This window comes from Cyprinodon variegatus, unplaced genomic scaffold (genome assembly GCF_000732505.1).
Source record: "Cyprinodon variegatus isolate N-32 unplaced genomic scaffold, C_variegatus-1.0 Scaffold177, whole genome shotgun sequence".
In the NCBI taxonomy this organism is placed as follows: Eukaryota; Metazoa; Chordata; class Actinopteri; order Cyprinodontiformes; family Cyprinodontidae; genus Cyprinodon; species Cyprinodon variegatus.
In genome coordinates this window covers 1,139,295-1,158,932 of record NW_015150630.1, presented here as the reverse complement: position 1 = coordinate 1,158,932, position 19,638 = coordinate 1,139,295, and the positions used below count along the sequence as shown (strand labels likewise).

The window sequence follows — 19,638 nt, the reverse complement described above, 5'->3', positions numbered from 1 at the left end:
AGTTCAGAGAAAAAAAATCAGAATTCTGAGATTTAAGTCAGAATTATCAGATTAAAGTCAGAATTTTGACTTTCTTCTCATATTATACTGAAATAAAATTTAAAAATCAGTTAACTTTTTCTTTTCAGTGGCCCTAACCCTCTTCCATACTTTTGCAGAGTTTGGAGTATTTTTTTATTTTTTAAGTGTAGCAGAGTACAGCGCCTCTAGCGCCATGTTTGTGTAACTGACTGGATAGCTGCACTGAGAGGAGGAGGAGGCGCACTGAGAGGAGGAGGAGGCGCAGACACACAGCAGCGGCTCTGACTGGAGCTCCGTGACAGCCCTCTGCTCCTGGAGTTAAAGAAGAACCTTCACCGGCCGCGAAAGCCCACAGAACTCCGCGGCCCCACCATGCAATCCGACGGAGGGTTTCATTCAGGCGGTTCAGCCGTGCCTTCAATGAGCGCTTCTGGAAGCGCACAGGTTTCCGCGCACTGCCGAGGGAGCGATGTTTAGCGGCGGAACAGCGACGGAGCCCCGCGGAGTTTGGATCAACGCTCCATAGCTTGTCAGATGAAAACCTTTCAGTTTGTTTGACTCAATGAAACGCGGCGCTGAGTGTATTCGGATGTAGCTTTCAAGGGTGGAAGAATCAACTCAACAGACTTTCCCTGCCGGTTTCTTTCTCCCTCCACCTCTTCCTCCTCTGCGCTGACTGTTTCAGGCTGTTCCAAGCGGCGGGGATGCAGGTGAAGAAGCACCGGGACCGAAGCAGCGGCGGCGGCGAAGACATGCTGGAAACAGACGCTCTGCGTAAAAGCTCATCATGCTTCTCCAACATCAAGATCTTCCTGATATCGGAATGCGCCCTCATGTTGGCTCAGGGAACAGTCGGAGCTTACCTGGTGAGTGCAGCACAGCGCAGCTCCATTGAACGGCTGCTGCAGCAGATTTTCTGCCACTCTGGGCTTTTCTAAAGGGCTGTAATGACACAACCCAGAACCCGGCTGCAAGACAGATGTTTGGCCTCTGTTACTTGTCATGCTGAGGAAAAAAAAAACTTCACCATGCCTTCAAGGAACCAAACCATTAAGTGTACTGATAACAACTAATTAGATCAGAAAATTGCTCCCATCTAACTAATTTGTCCAAACATGTCATTCAAGGTCAAGACTCCAATCTTTCATTATTCCAGCTGTGCTTTCCAGATTTCCCTGATACAATTCTTAATGCCTCTTAAGGATGCAGTTAAAATGAAAATGTCAAAAGAAGGAAACACATGATGACATATCAAAAGTTATGGAATCATTTTAAGAACTCTAAAGCAATCTGCATTAGTCATCAAGACATGGGATGAGATTCACAGCCTCAAGCAGACACATGTAGGCTCAACATCTGCAGTGTTTATTCTATGAGAGAAGGCGGTGATGCCAAACTAAATGCCTCAGCCATATATGGGCTGGAACATCTTATCTTCTCTATAAGTGGACCTGCTGAGGATCCAGCAGCCCAGAGCATTATGGTGCCACATTGTGTTAACTCACACAGCAAAAAAAAAAGGAGATAATCCTTTTTTTTTACTCGCTCTTTAAGATAAAGCAAGCCTCCAACCGTCTCTTTTATGGCACATTAGTTCTGGACACCTGTTCAAACAGTGAATAAAGGCACTGGGTCAAGACCTGGGCTTTCTAATTTCATTGAAGTTTTTTTTTTTTTTTTTACCTGCCATGGCGTCAGGCTTAAAAGTTGGTGTAAACTTAAGCGTTTAACTATGGCATCTCTGATAGGATCATTGTCTCCTTGCCTCCCTGCGTTTCTGCGAGCTCATTACTTTACAAGACAAACAGAGATGTTCTATTCCTATTCATCAGCTGTACCGCAAGAGCGAGACAAAACAAACTTGCAAAGATTTTCATCCATCCTTTAGTTTTATACCTGTCAGCAAATCATTTGGCAGCTATAAACCCAGCAATTGCTTCTCTGCCTATTTTTCTTTGCAGTTTAATATTTATCGAACTAAGCAAGTAGAACTATCACAATCCGTGCGTCTACATTAGGTTAATTTTCTGCTACTTTCTAATAACTTTGCATTAAACCCTATTTTCTAATTTCTCAAATCTCTAATGAGTTAAGTTCTCTTCAGTTTGGCACAAATCAGTTTAATTATACCTGAAGGTACAGTGAGTTATGTGCAATCGAGAGCTAAATTCTCTCTGTGACTCATGTCCAGACGTAGCCGCTGAGAATATATGGTTTGTTGGGAGTAGTTACTTGTCTGTGACGACAGCCAAATATGACACTTAAAATCTGGAGCTGGGAAGTGAGGCAAACACCCAGACCTCAACTATTATGTCTGAAGTGACCTGTGCTGCCTCCAACCAACAACCAAGGAGAGTCATTCCCTGCCCGACAAGAAACCCTTTGTATTGTTTCTGGCTATGTCCTACAGTATTTTGTATAATATCTTGATGAGTTTCTAAAAGAGGTAATAATTATGTTTGAGATAATGGAGACATAAATGGAAAATTGTACAGTTTGATTATTTATTCCGTCACGTCGCCCAGGGTTTTATGTGCAGAGGTTTAGATGTGAGAGAACTTGACATCAAGCAACACTGACGAAGTTTGTGGGTTATTTTTCCCCAACATGTGCACTGGGTTATTCTTATTTGAATCCAAGTGTGCTTATAATATTTAAAGAAGGCATCAAATCACAGCAGATGATATTCTTCCTGTCCATAACTGATCTTTAGCCTGATTGCTCTTCGTCACTAAAGTACCATGAACCAACAGTCAGTAAGTTCCACCTCATAAACCAGAGTGGAACATTTTCCAAACAGCCTCAGTTTGGGTTAAACAGAGCTGCTGGACCGTTGCAAAAAAACCCATCATTTTATCATTTCCACCTTGGAACTAAACCATAATGTCCTACAGGAGAAATTTGCTGCACTAGGCCTGTGCAGGTATAAACACCTTTGCAGCTAATCCTGATAAGTGACTCTAAGTCTTCTTGTTCGGATGAGGCCGGCTGCATCTCAGTGTTATGAAGTGTGCTTGTTGCCGTGGAGCAGAGGAAACATTTCCACTGCAATCTGGGCAAAATGTGGCTGTAACCAGTGACCGAATGGTTTCCATTTGCTTTCTTTTTCCTGTATAATTCATGGTGGTTTAACTCCTCCTGGAAAGCTGACTGTTGAGGTCAGAGCTGAGGAGATGAACATGTTGAACCTATCTTGCTTAGAAGAGGTGTTACTCAGATCTTCCATAAGAGCAAAGGATCTGATTGGATATTTTCCTCTCTGGGAAGAGCCAGCCCTGTGTTTTCAGTGTATTTTTATTTATGAGAAATAGCCACCCTAGGGAACAAATTTTTCCATTCCCTTCAAATCGGTGGGAGAGTCTCAGTGCTCCCAAAAGTCACTCTCCTCCTGCTTTGAACTACCAGGAGGGTCCTCCTGCGCTCATGCTGAGAGCAGCTGCAAGACCTACCTGCATCCATCACTTCTGACACCTGGATATCAAAGAAGAGGAGAAACTCTAAAGTCGTGTAGCCGGAGACACAAGCTTTACTGTATATTTTTTCACTCTAATTTTATTGGCTTATCTTCTCCATCTTTAGTAGTGTTCCATGCATTCATGCTGCTACAGTTATTACTGTAATATGTATTTATACTCAATCTGTATCATAATGTAAATATACAGCCTTCACATTCCACGTCTTTTACTGCTATTGCTAGATACTCTCTGTTGTCTATTCAAAAGGGTAACAGCCATGGCTGGGGATGCAAACTTTTATTACCTTAGCTGAAGACAGAGCAACAAGTGTGAGAGTTCATTCATGTGCCATCTTCTGTTTCAGATAGATCATTACTTTTTTAAATCTAGTGTTCGCATTGTTTGGAAGAATTAAAGAAGTAGTAGCAATTAAACTTGAATAACTCACAGGTATGGGTAAGTATAGAAAAGTATTTTATTTTCTCATTCCATTGGCTAAAAGTTGACAAAGTTCCCCCATTCATTCCTATTTGAAGCCCCACTGCTGTAGAAGGTTTTGGCCAGAATTTACAGTAAAGTTTTCCTTTTGATTTTTCTTAATTGACTTTAAAGGATGGGTAACTAAATAAATGTGAGTCTGTGAAAAGTGCATCAAAGAATTGTACTTAATTCAGGGTGTTTGCACATATGCTTTGTGCACACGGCAGAGTGGCTCCGAATGTTTAAATGATACATTGTTTTAGGGCTGAAACTAACAATTTGTTTGCAAATCGATTAATTTGTCAGTTTTTTTTTTTTTAATTTATCGAATAATAATCAGATACAATTTATTACCTAAAGAAGGCAATTTATAAAAATAAACCAGGTGAAACTAGTTTTCCACTTGTGGAGTTCTCGAAAAAGCTTATTGACAGACAGAAATTTAAAATGTTGGTACAGTATAATTACTGCTCTAAGTGGGTTGCTCTGTCAGATAAAGGCATGTTTTAGAGTCTACACTCCAGTTAATGATTAATCGATTACTAGATTAGTAGACAATTATTTCAAGTTTCGATTTATCCGATTACCGGTAATTGTTTCAGCCCTACTTAAAAAGATACATTGTTTAATTTTTCAGTTAGTACAGTTGCTTTCACACTAGCTTTTCGTCATTCAAACCAAATGTCACAATACTTGGAGATCATCTTATCTACATAAAAACCAGATGAAATCAGGAGGCACTGCCGCAGAAAAAGTAACGGAGATAAATGGAAAAAAAACTTTCTTGATGATTATTGCACCAAAGTACAGCTGTTTTCAGACAACGACTAGTGTGCCTAGTTCAGCTGGATCTGAACAGAGCCTACCTCTTTAGGCTGAACTAGAGTCCGAATGTGCTTTAATATATCCTTTCCCTCTGTCCAAAAAAACTGTTTAAACCCACGAACAATCAGCTTTAAGCGGCAGTGGGAACGGCTAACTGGCCTGCGTTGACCTGGGTCAAACTAGTGATGTGGGTTAAAATTGCCTTCAAACAACTCGGCTCCGATCAGCAAATGGCAGAACCACATCGGCCTACTAATTTACGTGACACAACTGAGCGCAGTGTATGTACATCAGGGCAGCTGCGTCCAACAAGTCAAAACAACTCTGCTTGCATTCGATTAACATGCATATGTGCAGCACTGGTGAGAGGGACCATAGTGCCAATAAAGAGGAATAAAGCACACTGATGACACCCTGACTCCCCCCCCCCCCGTTGCTTTCCAATGTTTACTTTCCTGATTTCTTTGGCATCAATGACCTCATCAACACTAAACCAGCGTTATGTTAGGGTTGTCTTTTTCTTATAAAATATTTACATGTAAAAGTGATATTAACATAAAATGGTGAAAAACTAACACTTACTTTTAAAAATAAAATTAGGTCGATCTAAATTTACATTGACCTAAATTCAGTCCTAAAGCTGCCAGTGTGAAAACACACCTGCAGCTGCAGGTTTAGATCGACCTAAAGTTGACAAGATTTTCACCTGCATGTTTAGGTCGATCTATAATCGGTCCCTAAAATCGGTTATGAAAGCACAATTGTACTCTAAGAGTGAATGTTGACCTAGTGGGTTAGAGCATTGTGCTTGTGCTCTGAGAAGGTTGGAGGTACCCGGTTCGAATCCCACTGCCTCCACTCTGGGTTCACGAGCAAGACCCTTAACCACCAATTGCTTCCCGGGCGCCACACAATGGCAGCCCACTGCTCCCCAAGGGGATGGTTTAAATGCAGAAGTAAATTTCTCCAATATGAGATCAATAAAGTTCAATTATTATTATTATTAATGCACACCAAACTAGTGTGGCCTAAAGAGGTGGTTTTGGTTTGGCTCCATCTGAACTCTAGTGTGCACTAGTTGATGTCAGCCATCGGTATGTGTTTCTAATGAGGTTCTTGCAGAGCATGTTGCCACAGCCATGCTTCATTTTCAATTCAGTTAAGTTTATTTATACAGCACTGATTAACAACACATGGCATCTCAAGGCACTTAACAGTTACCAGATCATACAGTCAAATTGATTCAAAGTTTTCTATCTAAGGACAACCAGTTCATTGCATCAAATTATTGACTAAAATGCAATCCCTCACACTAAGCATGCTTGTAACGACAGTGGAGAGGAAAAACTCTCTTTTAACAGGAAGCAGCTTCCAGCAGAACCAGGATCAGTGTGAGCAGCCATCTGCTGAGGCCAACTGGGGTTCAAGGAGACAGAAGCAGAGATACAAAAGGCAACTGTAAAAGGCGGCCCCATCCAGAAAACACACAGCCATGCAGACAAGCTCAGAGCCAGCTTGAATGTCAGAGGATGAAGAGAGCACATCCAGCCAGTCACAGTCAGAGAAACAGGACTACACTGGAAAAACAGGCCGATCTCCAACACCTATAAACAAAGGTGTTGATGGCAGCAGTACAGCTGATATTTCTCTCCAGGATGGAGCGAAGCTACTAAGAGGAAAAGCCGAGAGAGCATAACGTTAGCGATTGAACTAACAGATTTTCTAACAATTAAAGTTTGCCAGTAGTTGTACATGCAAACCAAATAAAAAAAAAAAAAGGCGAGAGCTGCAGATAACTACAGACTTCAGTCTCCATCATGAAAGTTTCATCTCTGTTACTTTTTCAGTGGCAGCGCTTCCGGATTTCAACCAGTTGTCATGGAGACATAATGCTCTCCAAGTAATCTGGCGTTTGGTCCTGAGTGACTAAAGCTCGTGTGAAAACAACTGTACTAACTTAAAAATTAATTTTAACACTAGGAGCCACACTAAACACGTGTGCAATCACCCTCTTTTTTTAAAGCTAAAAGGAGCAAATCTGGCAGCAAAGCAAGAAATTACCTAATAAAATGGTTATAAGGTTTACTGCAGTAAAATAAAGACAAAAGTCTTAAATTAAGTTTTTATTTTATCTTTTTAAGTTTATCTTAAAACCCCTTTTTAAAAGATAACTGAAACTTAGATAAAAGGTTCCTAATACAGTAGGAAACTTTTTGGTCCAAAGAAGAGAGGTAATTGATCAATCCCCTTAAACCCTTACAGCACTCACACCTCCTAAAACCACTGCTCCTGCTTTTTCTACTGCCTCTCCTGTTCTGCTACTCTCCTTAATCTACTGGTTGTCTTCCATATCATCCTCTCTTCTGGCGCTCCTCAACATGGCCGCCTGCTTTCTTCCTGATACTCTCCCTGAAGAGTAGGATCCTCTCGCTCTTTCTGTCCTGTGCGCCATCCCATTTAAAAAACTAATGACTGACTCGTGATTGGTAGCTTAGCCTAAGTAGTTGTGTCAATTTATCATCAAGGTGAAACAACAAACAAAACACAGAAAATATTCTAATATAAAAGTAATTATTGATACCATACCATAAGCCATAGGCAGGTAAAGATACAGAAAAAAAAAATATTTACACCCTGTGTAATATGACAGGAATAAAAATACCATAGCAACATATTTTAATTAGATTTTTCTTGCTCCCAATGGGATTCTATTCAGGTTAAAGTAATTGGGAAATATGAAAGTACTTATTTTACATATTCAAACTTAGGTGACAATAGGTACAGTATAACATCATAATATAATATATGTTCAGAATACAAGTGAACCTACATAGAAGTGGAAAGAAACTTTACCAGAAACCTTAGGTTAAAAAGTTCAATATATATGGATAAGGTAGTGTCCGAATTGTAATTAAGGTCATGATATATAACTCTGTGGTATGTTAAAGAAGTTGGAGTGGAATTCACACAGTTTTCAACCTTTAATAACAGGTCCTGAGATGACTTTACTGCCACAGTGTTGCAAACAAATTGCTTTGAACAAACGCTCGGTTGATTTTCTCTCTGCCAGAAGTTTTTGCTTTGAAAGTAAATAAGTGGAGACAGAAGTTGGCACTTAGGTGTTCAGAATGGTACATCTTAACAACCAAGAAATCTTTGAGGGTTAGGGTTAGGGTTAGGGTTATTCCAAAACAGTTAGAAAGAAACAATCCACTGTACTTTGTTTCCAAGTTTGAAGACGTTTTGTTTTCCATCCAGGAAGCTTTTTCAATTCAAAATGTCAGAATAAGCATTGAGTCCGAGGCTTTATAGAGTGGACCAAAAACAAAGCCTTATTTTTCCTTAGAAAACATGCAAATTGAAGTAGATGAACAGGTCTGCCCCTTTGGAATGTTTTTTTTTTTTTTTTTTTTAGGAAAAAGCTTCCTAGACGGGAAGCAAAACGGCTTCAAACTCGAAAACAAAGTCCAGATTGTTTTTTAACTTTTTTTGGAATGAGTATGACCTGCCTGACTGAGAATCAGTCAGCCTTTGAGGTCACTGTTTGACTCATTTTTGTCATTCTGATCTCAGGTGAGTGTGCTGACCACCCTGGAACGGCGGTTCAACCTGCAGAGTGCCGACGTGGGAGTTATAGCTAGCAGCTTTGAGATTGGCAATCTGGCGCTGATCCTGTTTGTGAGCTATTTTGGGGCCAAAGCACACCGGCCCCGACTCATCGGCTGCGGGGGTATCATCATGGCTCTGGGAGCTCTCCTCTCAGCACTCCCAGAGTTCTTGACAAACCAGTATGAGATGGACAAAATTCAAAGGACTGACACTGGTCGGGATGTTTGTTCCAACACCAGCTCTGGTGAGCCTCAGGAGGACGCTCAATGTGCCCACAAGCCCAACACCAACATGATGTACCTGCTGCTCATCGGGGCCCAGGTCCTGCTGGGGATCGGGGCAACGCCGGTGCAGCCCCTTGGAGTTTCCTACATTGATGATCATGTGAAGAAGAAAGATTCCTCCCTGTATATAGGTAAGAAATTGTTTGATCTCATTAAAAAACAAAAGCAGGTAGGAAAATCATTTTTACATTTTCATTATATATGATTCAGTTAAACTTTGGGGCAGAGAAAAGGCATCATCATCATCATCACTGTGAAAGGTACAAATTTGCCTCTGATTTCCCAAAACATCAAACATGGCTTTGTTTGCACACTGCCATCAGGTGCAATGTTTGCTCAGTTTTAGTCAACTGAGGACGCCTGCATGCTCTTCTTTTGTGGCGAGTCCAGGCCTGTTTACACCATTGCCAGGTGAGCACATCTTGGAGCTTTTAATCTCCATTACAGCCATTTAAGAGGCGAGGGGGGCAGAGGCGGGGCTGCTTGGCTCTATCCCCTCTCAAAGGAAAAATGTTGATGATGTCAATTTTCAAGGCACTTTACAAACTGCTTCCTGTGCAGCATACATATTATTGCTGACTTTTTAGTGATATACTTCCTTGGCTATTTGGGTATTTTTCTCTCCTGTTATCCTTAAACACGCTGACTATTTATGGCTAGTTTGCACTACATTGTGCCAGTAGTTAAACAGCTTTATTTTTCTTTTATTTTGTTTTGTTTTACATTTTGTTACAATATAATCAGAAATTGATATCTTTTTTGGACACATGCAAGAGAAATTAGTTTAATTGGATCTTTTACATATTAAAATTTAAAAGGTATGTATTGTGCTCCTTTCACTTTTATAATCGTAAATGAATCCACCCAGTCACCTTGTTGCTTTTTGTTCAGTAACCCAAATATATTGATTCTGGGAAGGTATCAGACTTTGTCTATAGACAGTAAAGTATTATGAAGCTCAAGGAGCACCACTCAAGTAAAGATTTGAAAGGTTTAGACAGAGCGCTGATTAGTCCAGCTTAAAAAGTAGTAGAGCTGCCAACCAACTAAGACGTGACCATCGGTGGAAACTTGGTTACTTTAGAGGATCTGTGGAGATCCAAAACTAGATGTGCAGAGTTATCATGGACATTTTACCAAGATACGTATGTTGCTTTCAATTTCTTATCAGAAGTTGACTTTTTTTTCTGTTTATAAGTGGTAAATTACAACTTAAACTCCTCCAAAAGTAGGAATTACATTTTGGAAAGTCGGTGCAGCAGAATTGCCCCTGACCTCCACTTTCAAGATGGATGCTACCAGCAGTTTAACTGCAGCAGTAGATAAACTTTCCTACTTTGATGCTTGGTTTGCTCATTGTTGTGTATGCAGCTTTAAATCAGTCATTAAGAGGATGATATGTTTTGATTATATGTGTTTGAACAGAACACTGAGTAGAAGATTGTTTTTGTCATTGTAACATTTGGCCTTTGTGATAATGGAGAATAGGAGGGTTTACAAGCTGAAAACTGAAATGCATTTACCTTAGAGTTTACTTCCCCCCAATGCATTAAATTCAAGTACTGACATTACATCCACAATCACAGAAAAAGGTGCTCCTGCAGATGCTTAATACAAATGCATGCCACAGTTTACAGATTTTTTTTCCCCAAGAATCTGGAGAACCTTTTTTCCTTGTCTTCTCCTTCCACACCATAAATATTCTCTACTTTTTTTTGTTTTTAAAAGGCACTGTAAAAAGCCCTGCATTTAAAGCAGGACCATAAGACCCCTGACAGTTCTTGCTCTGATCATGCCGCTAATTCGATCTCCAGACCGTCACATCCACCTGTGATGGAGTAGATCTGTCTGAGCGGAGCTGGATGTTTATCAGTATGGAGCAGAGATGACGAGCCAAGCGTAGTACACACCCATCCTGATGCCTTTTATCACCCAAATGCAGATGTCACCATTAAACAAAGTCAACAGAGCACAGCCTAAAGCAGATTTATCAAATTGACTGTTTATGTTTCCCAAATATCAGATGATTTGAAAGAACAGAGGGTCTACGTTCATAACCTTACCGAGAAAAGTACAATAAAAAGCTTTGATATCTCTTGCACTGCAGATTTGAAGATTGTTAACAGTTGTATGTTAGGAAATGGGCTGTAGGCGATTGAAGTTTGGGGAGAGATTTGGTTCTAGTTCGTCTGATAAGCTGCAGGGAGACTTGGAGGGGGGAGAAAAACAAGTGTTGAACTGTGAGGAACAATGTGGTATTGAGTGTTGTTCAGCTGATCGTGCTAATCCTTCTGCTGCAGGCCTGTCATGTGCCTTCGCCTGCATGAATGGAGTAGATTGTCTGAAGTTCTGAGAGATTCTTTCATATACAGTAGATGTGTTGTGAGTCTGTATGTTTTGCTATTGCCAAATATTTATGTTTTTCATGCAAATTTGCCGCTGGCCTTGGTTTTATATTGCATAAAAACACAGCTAAGATGTATTAGCATTCACGTATTATAGGACTCTGAAGAAATGACAGGTGGTGTGCAAAAACTGTTGAATATAAACTACAGAAAACAAACTAATTTTAACCTTAAAACTTACAATGATGTGTATTTCTAACTAAAGTTGTACATGGCATGAGCAACTTCCTCTGTTACCACTGGAGGTTTGTGTCAACGTGGTTTGAGACACGTAGACTCTTCCACTGCACAGGGTTCGAGAATATGAAGGGAAAAAAATCAAAGGCTTTTCTTAATGCAGCATGTTTCATCAGTTATACATCGTCTCCTTTTGAGTGAAGTTCAGGCTTGTAGCTTATGATGGTTATATGTCTGAAATAGAAAAAAATATGTATAACAAAGAGATTAAGCCTCAAGATACAGAAGAGTAGTGGTTTTGAACACCATACTGGTGTTATAGCAAATTGGACTTCGTTGGGAGGAAGTCAGCAGGAATATTATCTCAAAGCATTAGCTCGGAGAGCTAACAAACCAGCATTAAACTCAGAATTGTGGCAGAAATTTTATCTGGTAAAAAAAGCATTTGAATATTTCAACAACCGTCCCATGAACGGTGGATTTGTATAAGCTGTATAGTGTTAGTGTAAACTTTGTACTGTAGCTGCCAACATTTCAAGGAGGCTGTCATTCCTTTTAAACTACCTCAGTCCACATTCAGTATAGTTTATATGCTGCCAGAGCTAACAATCGTTGCCATCAGTTAACTATTTTGTGTATCTTAAGCTTTGAGTCTTCATTTTCCCTGACTGCTTGTTTATTATCTTTGGTATGAGTTCAGAAATCTATAACTGAGAAATGTTGGGTAATAGAGAGGGATGTCCTTATACAACTTATTTTATTTCTGATCTGATAGTGATATTGAACCTCTGAGAATTGGCCAATACCAATATTGACCCAATACTATATTAGCATGAATCTTATACTCTTAAATACTACAAAAGGCTTGATCAAGTAATATTGCTAAAACGGGGAACAAAAGTTAACAACAAAAGGTATGAAAACAACAGACCCATGTAAAATTAACCAATGAGTTATAGAACCGTTTAGTAGAAGCAGAGTGTTTCTATCAGCATGAAAATATAGGAGATTTTAGATGCCTGCCAATAAAGTCCTATATTAGTTTTTTGGCTAATATCGGACCAATAACCGATAATTTGCTTTGAAAGTAAATAAGTGGAAACAGACGTTAGCACGTTGGTGTTCAGAATGGTACATCTTAATAACCAAGAACTCTTGTCAAAGAATGATGATAGGCCTTATATCTAATCTTTGAGGTCATTCCAAAAAAGTAAAAAAAAAATCCTCTGTACTTTAAGTGAGTTTGAAGACGTTTTGCTTCCCATTCTGCTGAGATATTTTTTATTAGAAGCAGATACTTCTTTAAGTGAGAAGAGTGGTGGTAACAGTAGAAAGGAGGTTATGAAGTGTCGACTGCCGGGGCCGCTGACTGGACCAGACCAGACCTCAGCAGAGAGTCATGAGCCGCCTGTCCTCAGCCGGAGGAGGGGAGGCAGGCGGGTGGAAGCACGGGGTCGCCTGGGTCCAGGCTACCATCACCGGGTCGGGTTCAGTGGCTTTATTCCCCGCTGGCTCCCTGACGTCCTCTTTTTCCTCCCTGGAAAAGGAGGACGTCTGGTCATTCTATGCATATCAACAAGTTTGATGTTTCAGTGAGTGAGTGCTTGTTGCTATGATGCTTCTTTGCTCAGCAGCTTCGCTCGTTTTACACCCACCAATCAGCGCACAGCTGATCTAAATATTCATGAGCATACCATAAAAGGAAGAAAAACCTGTCGTTTCATTCTAGGGCTTTTAACCAGGCTTGCATTAGGGCTCATAGAACAGTAAATATGCCATTTTCAGCTCAACCAATGTTACACACCCTGTTCAGAGACCTTAAGAACCAACACCAAATACCCTTTAAAGGTCAATCATTTTTGATCAGCTACTGTATGCTTCATTTTTACGAAAATAAGAAACAAAAGGCAAAATACAAAAAGAGACATCTAACAGTATACAAACATGTAGCTTCTGCTGGCCCATTTTCATCCCAACTGGTAACAACCTATTCTTAGATTTGGATCCTGAACTGACTATCTGAGTGAACAGTGGGAGCTATTTGCTGTAAATGTGCGTTACTGGTTGTTGGAAAGAGAGCAGATGAGAGAAGAGCAGAGTGATACGGAGAAGAGCCACAATTACAGAGTGAGCAAGGAATGCCAACCAGCCTGCCACGAGTTGGCCCAGACTGGGTCAAGGCACACATGCATACCACACAGGCCTGTGAAAAACAACTCCTCCTGAGGTTTTGGCTGCCTGTTTTCACCGTGTGCGCTTTAGTAAGCATGACTCTCACGCTCCAGCAAGGCCTGCTGTGGCTCATCAGAGAAACATGATTATGTTTTCTTTCATTGTTTGAATGTCTTATTAGACTCTCTGTCCTAAGAGTGATAAATGTTCTTCTTAAAGAGAACTACTGTCATGTTGAACTTTAAAAGCAGGAGGCAAACTTCAGCATTGTTTGGGTTTGTCTCCTACTTTTAGATGCTGGCTCTAAATCACAGAACAAAGGCTATAAATATTATTGGATACATTGCTTCATCTGGATCCCTCTCCATTGGCCCTGTTAAATGACCTTTCCATACCCACAGCTAATTCTGGATCTTCCCACAAGACCCCCTGACTACATAAACACACAAGCGAAGATACACATCCCAGGTTTTAGTGCAGCACGTACTACATGGTGGCGCACAAAACCTCACCCAGCTGCCTCCCTTGGTTTTAAGAGATCCCTTAGACAGCCTGGGATTCCCTCATCAAAGTGTCATTTAAAGCATGTAGCGCCTGCAGTATGATACATAAACAACTTCAATCTATTAACAAAGCTGAGGACCTCTTATGTAAAATCACACAGGTTTTGAACTCTTGAATTCTTATTTTTGCATAATCAGTGCAGCTTATGGAAATGGTTAAAGGGGATCAATCTTTACTTCTTTAAAAAGTATTTTCCTCTACTAGTACAGTTGGAAACCTATTTTTAAACTGCCTTACTTAAGCTAATAATTATTCAGTGCTGATTTAAAAATATTCAGTGTGAAGATAGTCATAATAGCGTTATGTAATTTGATTATGAGCATCTTCATTCTGTGTAGTCAGTTTACTCCTCTCCTACACAATGTTCCCTCATGAATTCAGTCAAACTCCCCATAAAGCTCCTATGATTTGCATATTCCTTCTCCTTCTGCTGTCAGATAAAATAATGAAACCCTGGCTTAAAGCATGCTGCAAGTATTCAAAGTTATCAAGCCAGCTCTGGAGTCGTAGGTTAAGAAAAGAGCTTGGTCTTAATTTCCAAGTCATATATTTTATGATATCTGGCAGCTAATGTTACCTGGGAAGTGTTTGCAAGGAATAAAACCGGTGCAGTAGAGTTAACAAAACTAGAAAAAGAAAACTGATAGTTGTGTACTCCACGAATCTGTTTTATCTGTAGGGGTAGGAAAGATAATATGAGTTGATGTGAAAATGAATAGAGCCACAGAACAATCCTGGAGGAAAACCTCAGAACCGTGGTCTAACTGTACATCCAAAGAGTAATATGGTTTAGATCAAGGCACCATGTTTAGGAATGAGACAAAATACTGGCTCAATTGAAAACTGCCTCTCATGGATGATCTCCTCCCGATCTTACCCCTTGAGTTATTTTTCCTAAAAGAATAATGAAATATCTTCAGTCTCTAGATGTCCAACGCAGACAGGTTGGACCTTTAGCTATAAACGTAGCCAGCACTCACACTTAACTAAGGAACAAACTAAGTTTTTTAAACTGTTAACAAACAATGATATTCCCTCATTAAATGAATGCCTAATGTCATTATCCTTTGAAACATACATGTCCTAGTCAGCCTCACTAATTCTGCTCTCTGAGGAGCAGCTCCTCCTTCCATTTTACATGGGGCAGTGAAAACCTGCCCTATCAGGAAAGACCTGCCTAGACTGCATTGCACCTGCCCAGTAAACAACGCACTGACTTTCTTCAATCTGAGAGCTTTGATGTGGGAGAATCAGTTCTGTTCAAAGATAAGATGAAGTGATTCTTTTGCATCTAATCTGCACAGTGACAGCAATTTTTCTTTTTGTAGCTAGTGTCTTGATTCGCAGACGTGTTTTTCTGTTGCAAAAGGCACAACAGAAAGCAGGAGTAAGACAACTTTTTGAGGGTCTACAGTTGACACTTGGCAGAATGTGAGGATAAGACCTGTTTTAAACTTAAAAACCATCATCCTTTATAAACAGCAGTTAATATCAGTGCTAATGAAGCTAATATCATTAATTTAGTTAGCGTTTAATTATTTGATGACGTATTATTTATATACGGTTTCAACACAGTAGATAATCCTCATGTGACAAGCTCACCCAAACGTCTACAAAAAAGTTTGACAGTTGTTGGAAAACCAGGAAATCTTCCAAAATTCTTCATGAAGGTGTTTGATATTCTGAGTTGTTGTTTTGGGTATCAGTCTGCACATGATAAGAAACAGAGCCTCCAACAAGCCGAGGCTTTAACTGATTTTCTCTTTAGATTTTAAAAGTTTGCTTTATTCTTAAACAAAGAACATGTCTTCGTTAATTTCTAAACACATTCACCTGTCATTCAAATGACTAAATCGCTTCACCCACTTATGCTGCTAAGCAGCGGGAGGGTTTTCAGTGCCAACCCATCTACTTTTTTTAAAAGCAAGCACTGACACGGTTTATAATTTTGAACAAAAAATGATTAAGTAATGATGATTATAGATCAACATTGACAATATTCATCAACTCAGCAGTGCCGAATGAATTTCCTCCTACACTCATTAATTGTGGCCAGTTTCAACTTTTCACAGCCTCTGTCTTTTACCTAGGGTTGTATCTATCTATGAAGCTAATTCCTTTATTTCTTGTTGCATTTAGCTCTGCAGCCTCAGGTTTGATGGGAAAACTGATCCCATCCTCGAGAGGCTTGTCAACATTCTTGCTGAAACGCTCCGAGTCCAAGCTTTTGCTGCAGCAGGGCCTTTATATAAGCTACTTAAACTCAGAGCATGTTAATGTCATCTTGAAGGATTAGATCCTCAATGGAGTTTTTCCATCCCTGGCATAATCTGCATGCTGAGTTTGCCTAGCAACGCTACTATGGGTTATCTTAAGATGATGAATGACAATGCAGCAAACGCTCATCAGACAAACTTGACTCCTTTGCATTTAGCATTTCCTCATCTGTTCCGCAAGCTGAATGACCCGGATATGTTTGCCCAGAGCCTCAGGTCTACATTTAGAGGCCAGCCACACAGCTGGGTTAGATTTTAGCTGAATAGCTAATTATTAATTATCCCTAAACGCTCTATTTCATCAAGACGGGGGGGCGGCTCCTTCGGCATATTGTTGAGCAGAGGAGGCCTGCACACTTCAGAGCCTTTTCATGTGGTGAAGAACATCAGTTATTGATTCCAAACTTTCTGAAGTAAAAGCCTCATTACGTTTGAACAGGAGCAAATTGTTAAAAGCTCCATTATAGGATAAACTTTGAAGTTATGTTTTCTATGAGCTGAGGTCATGTGTAGATCGGATTCAGTATTTGATCCTTTTGGCAGATTTAATAGCAGTCCTCTTTTAGTAAATCTGTTTACATGAAGAGGTTTAAAGTGCATGTCATTTAGACTTGAACACCATGTTATTAAAAATGTAGCAGTCACTTTTGTCTCAGACAGTTATCTTTGTCCATTTTTATTCAACAAAGCAAATTGGAAGTTGTAACTTATACCTTACACTGATCGTTTAATCTATTTCCTTCAATAAAACCGAGTATATTACAGTATATCTTTTTTTTTTCAGTTTTCTGAAAAAAAAAACACATTTTCAAATGTGCTTGACAATAAAGAATTGCCAAAAAAGCAAGTTTTCTTTGGTATTTTCATTAAATGTATGTGTAGCAATTAGACAAAGCGTAATACCGTCTAAGGGCCGTTGTACAGTAATTCCCTATCTCTCATGCTTGCAACCTTTGCATTTACAGACATCACATTTCAGTAACTGAATATTGAAATGAAAAAAAATGTATTTATTTCCTTTATGTAAACTCTTAAAGTAATTTTCTATGACATGGAGGTTTTTCTTACTTTGGCTGTCTTTAAAAATAATACCTCTCATCCCAAAATGGGATGGGACATTTTAAACTAAATGGATGTAATAGTGAAACTATGATGAGTAATTGTGTCAGTGCGCTTCAAAAAGATGTACACAGCTTAATGGATGCATTATACTAAAATATTGATATGTTTATGTTCAAAAAAGGGCTTTTTTTTTATTATTCAGATCGCATTTGTGTACAAAAAATTTTTTTTTATTCTCAAAAAGTCTTCAAATGTCTTAACTCTGCAAATCTCCATTTTAATCTTTAAAAAGGCTGAAATTTTTTCAGTTTTTTTAAACAGTCGGCCTTGTAATTATTTGTATTACAAGTTTATTTATTTGTTTTTTTTTTAAGAAATTCACCTCCGCTGCAAATGTACTGTTTTTGTTTGGGGTTTTTTTGTGGTTCTGCTTAAGTTTTTAGGTCTGCTGTTTTTTACACTGACACAAAACTACAACAGCCTTCATTGCTGATCCCTGCAAACCCTCTGAGAAATTATCCCACTGTAGTTTTCTTATAATAAAATATTGCAAATAGCTTCTAAAGTCATTTATTAACCTTACTTTTTTTTTAATAGTTAATAGATTTAGTATTTAATTCATTAAAACTTACAGACTGCTTTTGGTGCTCTGTAGTTGCTTTCTTTCTAAAAACAACTTTCCAGTGTTACCAACAACTTCGGTGTAATTCACAGCACCATTATTATCTAAGGAACAACTGCAGCATTTTGCCTATTTCAATCACTTTTTAATCTCAAAGCATTGTAATCAAGAAGCAGATTTCCATTGATGAATTAGATCACTTTATTTTACCCTAAATGGTCCTGCTATCCAGGACCTGATTTTTTTGGCATCATTTGTCTTTGATCCATATTTGGACGTTAAGGACACATGAAAAGTGTGTGAGCTCTAAATACGTCAGACCTCTGTATGATCTGGATCATCACAGATTACAATTATGACACCCTCTGGTCCTATCACAATCTATTAAACTAGATGTGAAAGCTCCCAGCCGTTGCCAAGTTTGTTAATCATCAGCTTGCCATCTGCAACAGTCAGGCTTGCATGCCTAAAATGCTCTATGTAGCTTCTCTTCATTGCTCAAGTAGCTTCGGACACTTTTTAGTCTATATCATGAATTAATGTACTATGTAAACCTTACTGTGGTGCCAGACAGTCTTCTTGAGGCAATCTGGGTCAGGCTTTGTCACCGCTGATTAGAAAGGGGATTTTTTTTTTCTTTATGTCATCCACCGAAGGAGGAGCCCAGGGATAAGGGTGGGAGGAAGCAGATCATAAACCCAGCAGCATCAGGAAGCTGTAGCCACAGAAACAGGCTGTTTTTTTTTGTTTTTTTTCTTTTTTGCTGCTGCTGCTGCTGTAGAGGACATCAATCTGCTTTTCAGATCCTCAGAGATTAAAACAAGCAAGGACTTATCTGATGTTCTCATGACATTCTGTGGACACAACTGCTCATTAGAAATGGCCTTCGTCTTAACAGTTGCTCATGTAAGCCGTATTTATGGATCCACTGCAAACCCAAGACCTAATTAACTGGATGGTATTTAACAGTGCTGTGAATGTCTTGGATTATTGGCAGTATGATCAGCACATAAATCTCAATTCAGTGATAATTATGTGGCAAATATAAAAGCACTGTTTTGGTTCTCCCCTTTTAGGACTCTTTTCAGTTATCAGTTAATGTTTCTTTGGTTTATTTTCCATTATGTTCAAGCAGTCTTTAGTTACTCTCTGTTGCTCCCTTGTGCTTGTTTACTTTCCCCTTGGCTTCCTTCTAGTTAGCAGACATCCGAAGTTCCAAAAACTCATTTCAGGGAGATGCCAAACTATCTAATGATGGAACAGACATGATTACTGATAGGTCCTTTGGAACTACTTCATTCTTTTTCTTTACAAATTCTCTTATTTTTACAGATGAATTTAACAGTTTTAATTGAAATTTTAATAGAAAACAGTAGTTTAGCTTAAATTAATTTAAAAATATGTAAAATTCCTAAATTATAAATGTATATTGTCCTGATAAGAAATTGAATTTCTATTGAACCTAAGTGAAAAGAAATTCCTCTTCATGCAGCTCTCTTAATATATTTGAATCTCTTGCCCTGTTTTTTATTTCATGCTTTTCTGTGCCCCCATAAAAACACGCTGGCCCCCTCCTGGCCCCCTGGTAAATTTGGTCTAGATCCGCCACTGTTCCTTCACTAGATGTGGATATACTTTAGTTCATTCTGCTGTAAAATTAGTCTTATATTTTCATTTTTTACTTAA

The 19,638-nt window shown here is 39.2% G+C and overlaps 1 protein-coding gene across 1 annotated transcript in view; it reads left to right on the top strand.

Annotated features, from left to right (window-relative positions):
* The first annotated feature begins 268 nt into the window (after positions 1–268).
* LOC107087254 (solute carrier organic anion transporter family member 3A1-like) overlaps positions 269–19,638 on the top strand; it is a 49,676-nt gene continuing 30,306 nt past the window's right edge. Inside the window, exons 1-2 of the mRNA XM_015378726.1 lie at positions 269–887; positions 8,355–8,805. Of these exons, the coding sequence (XP_015234212.1) occupies positions 726–887; positions 8,355–8,805 (613 nt within the window). The 5' untranslated portion in view covers positions 269–725. The remainder of the gene's footprint in view (positions 888–8,354; positions 8,806–19,638) is intronic.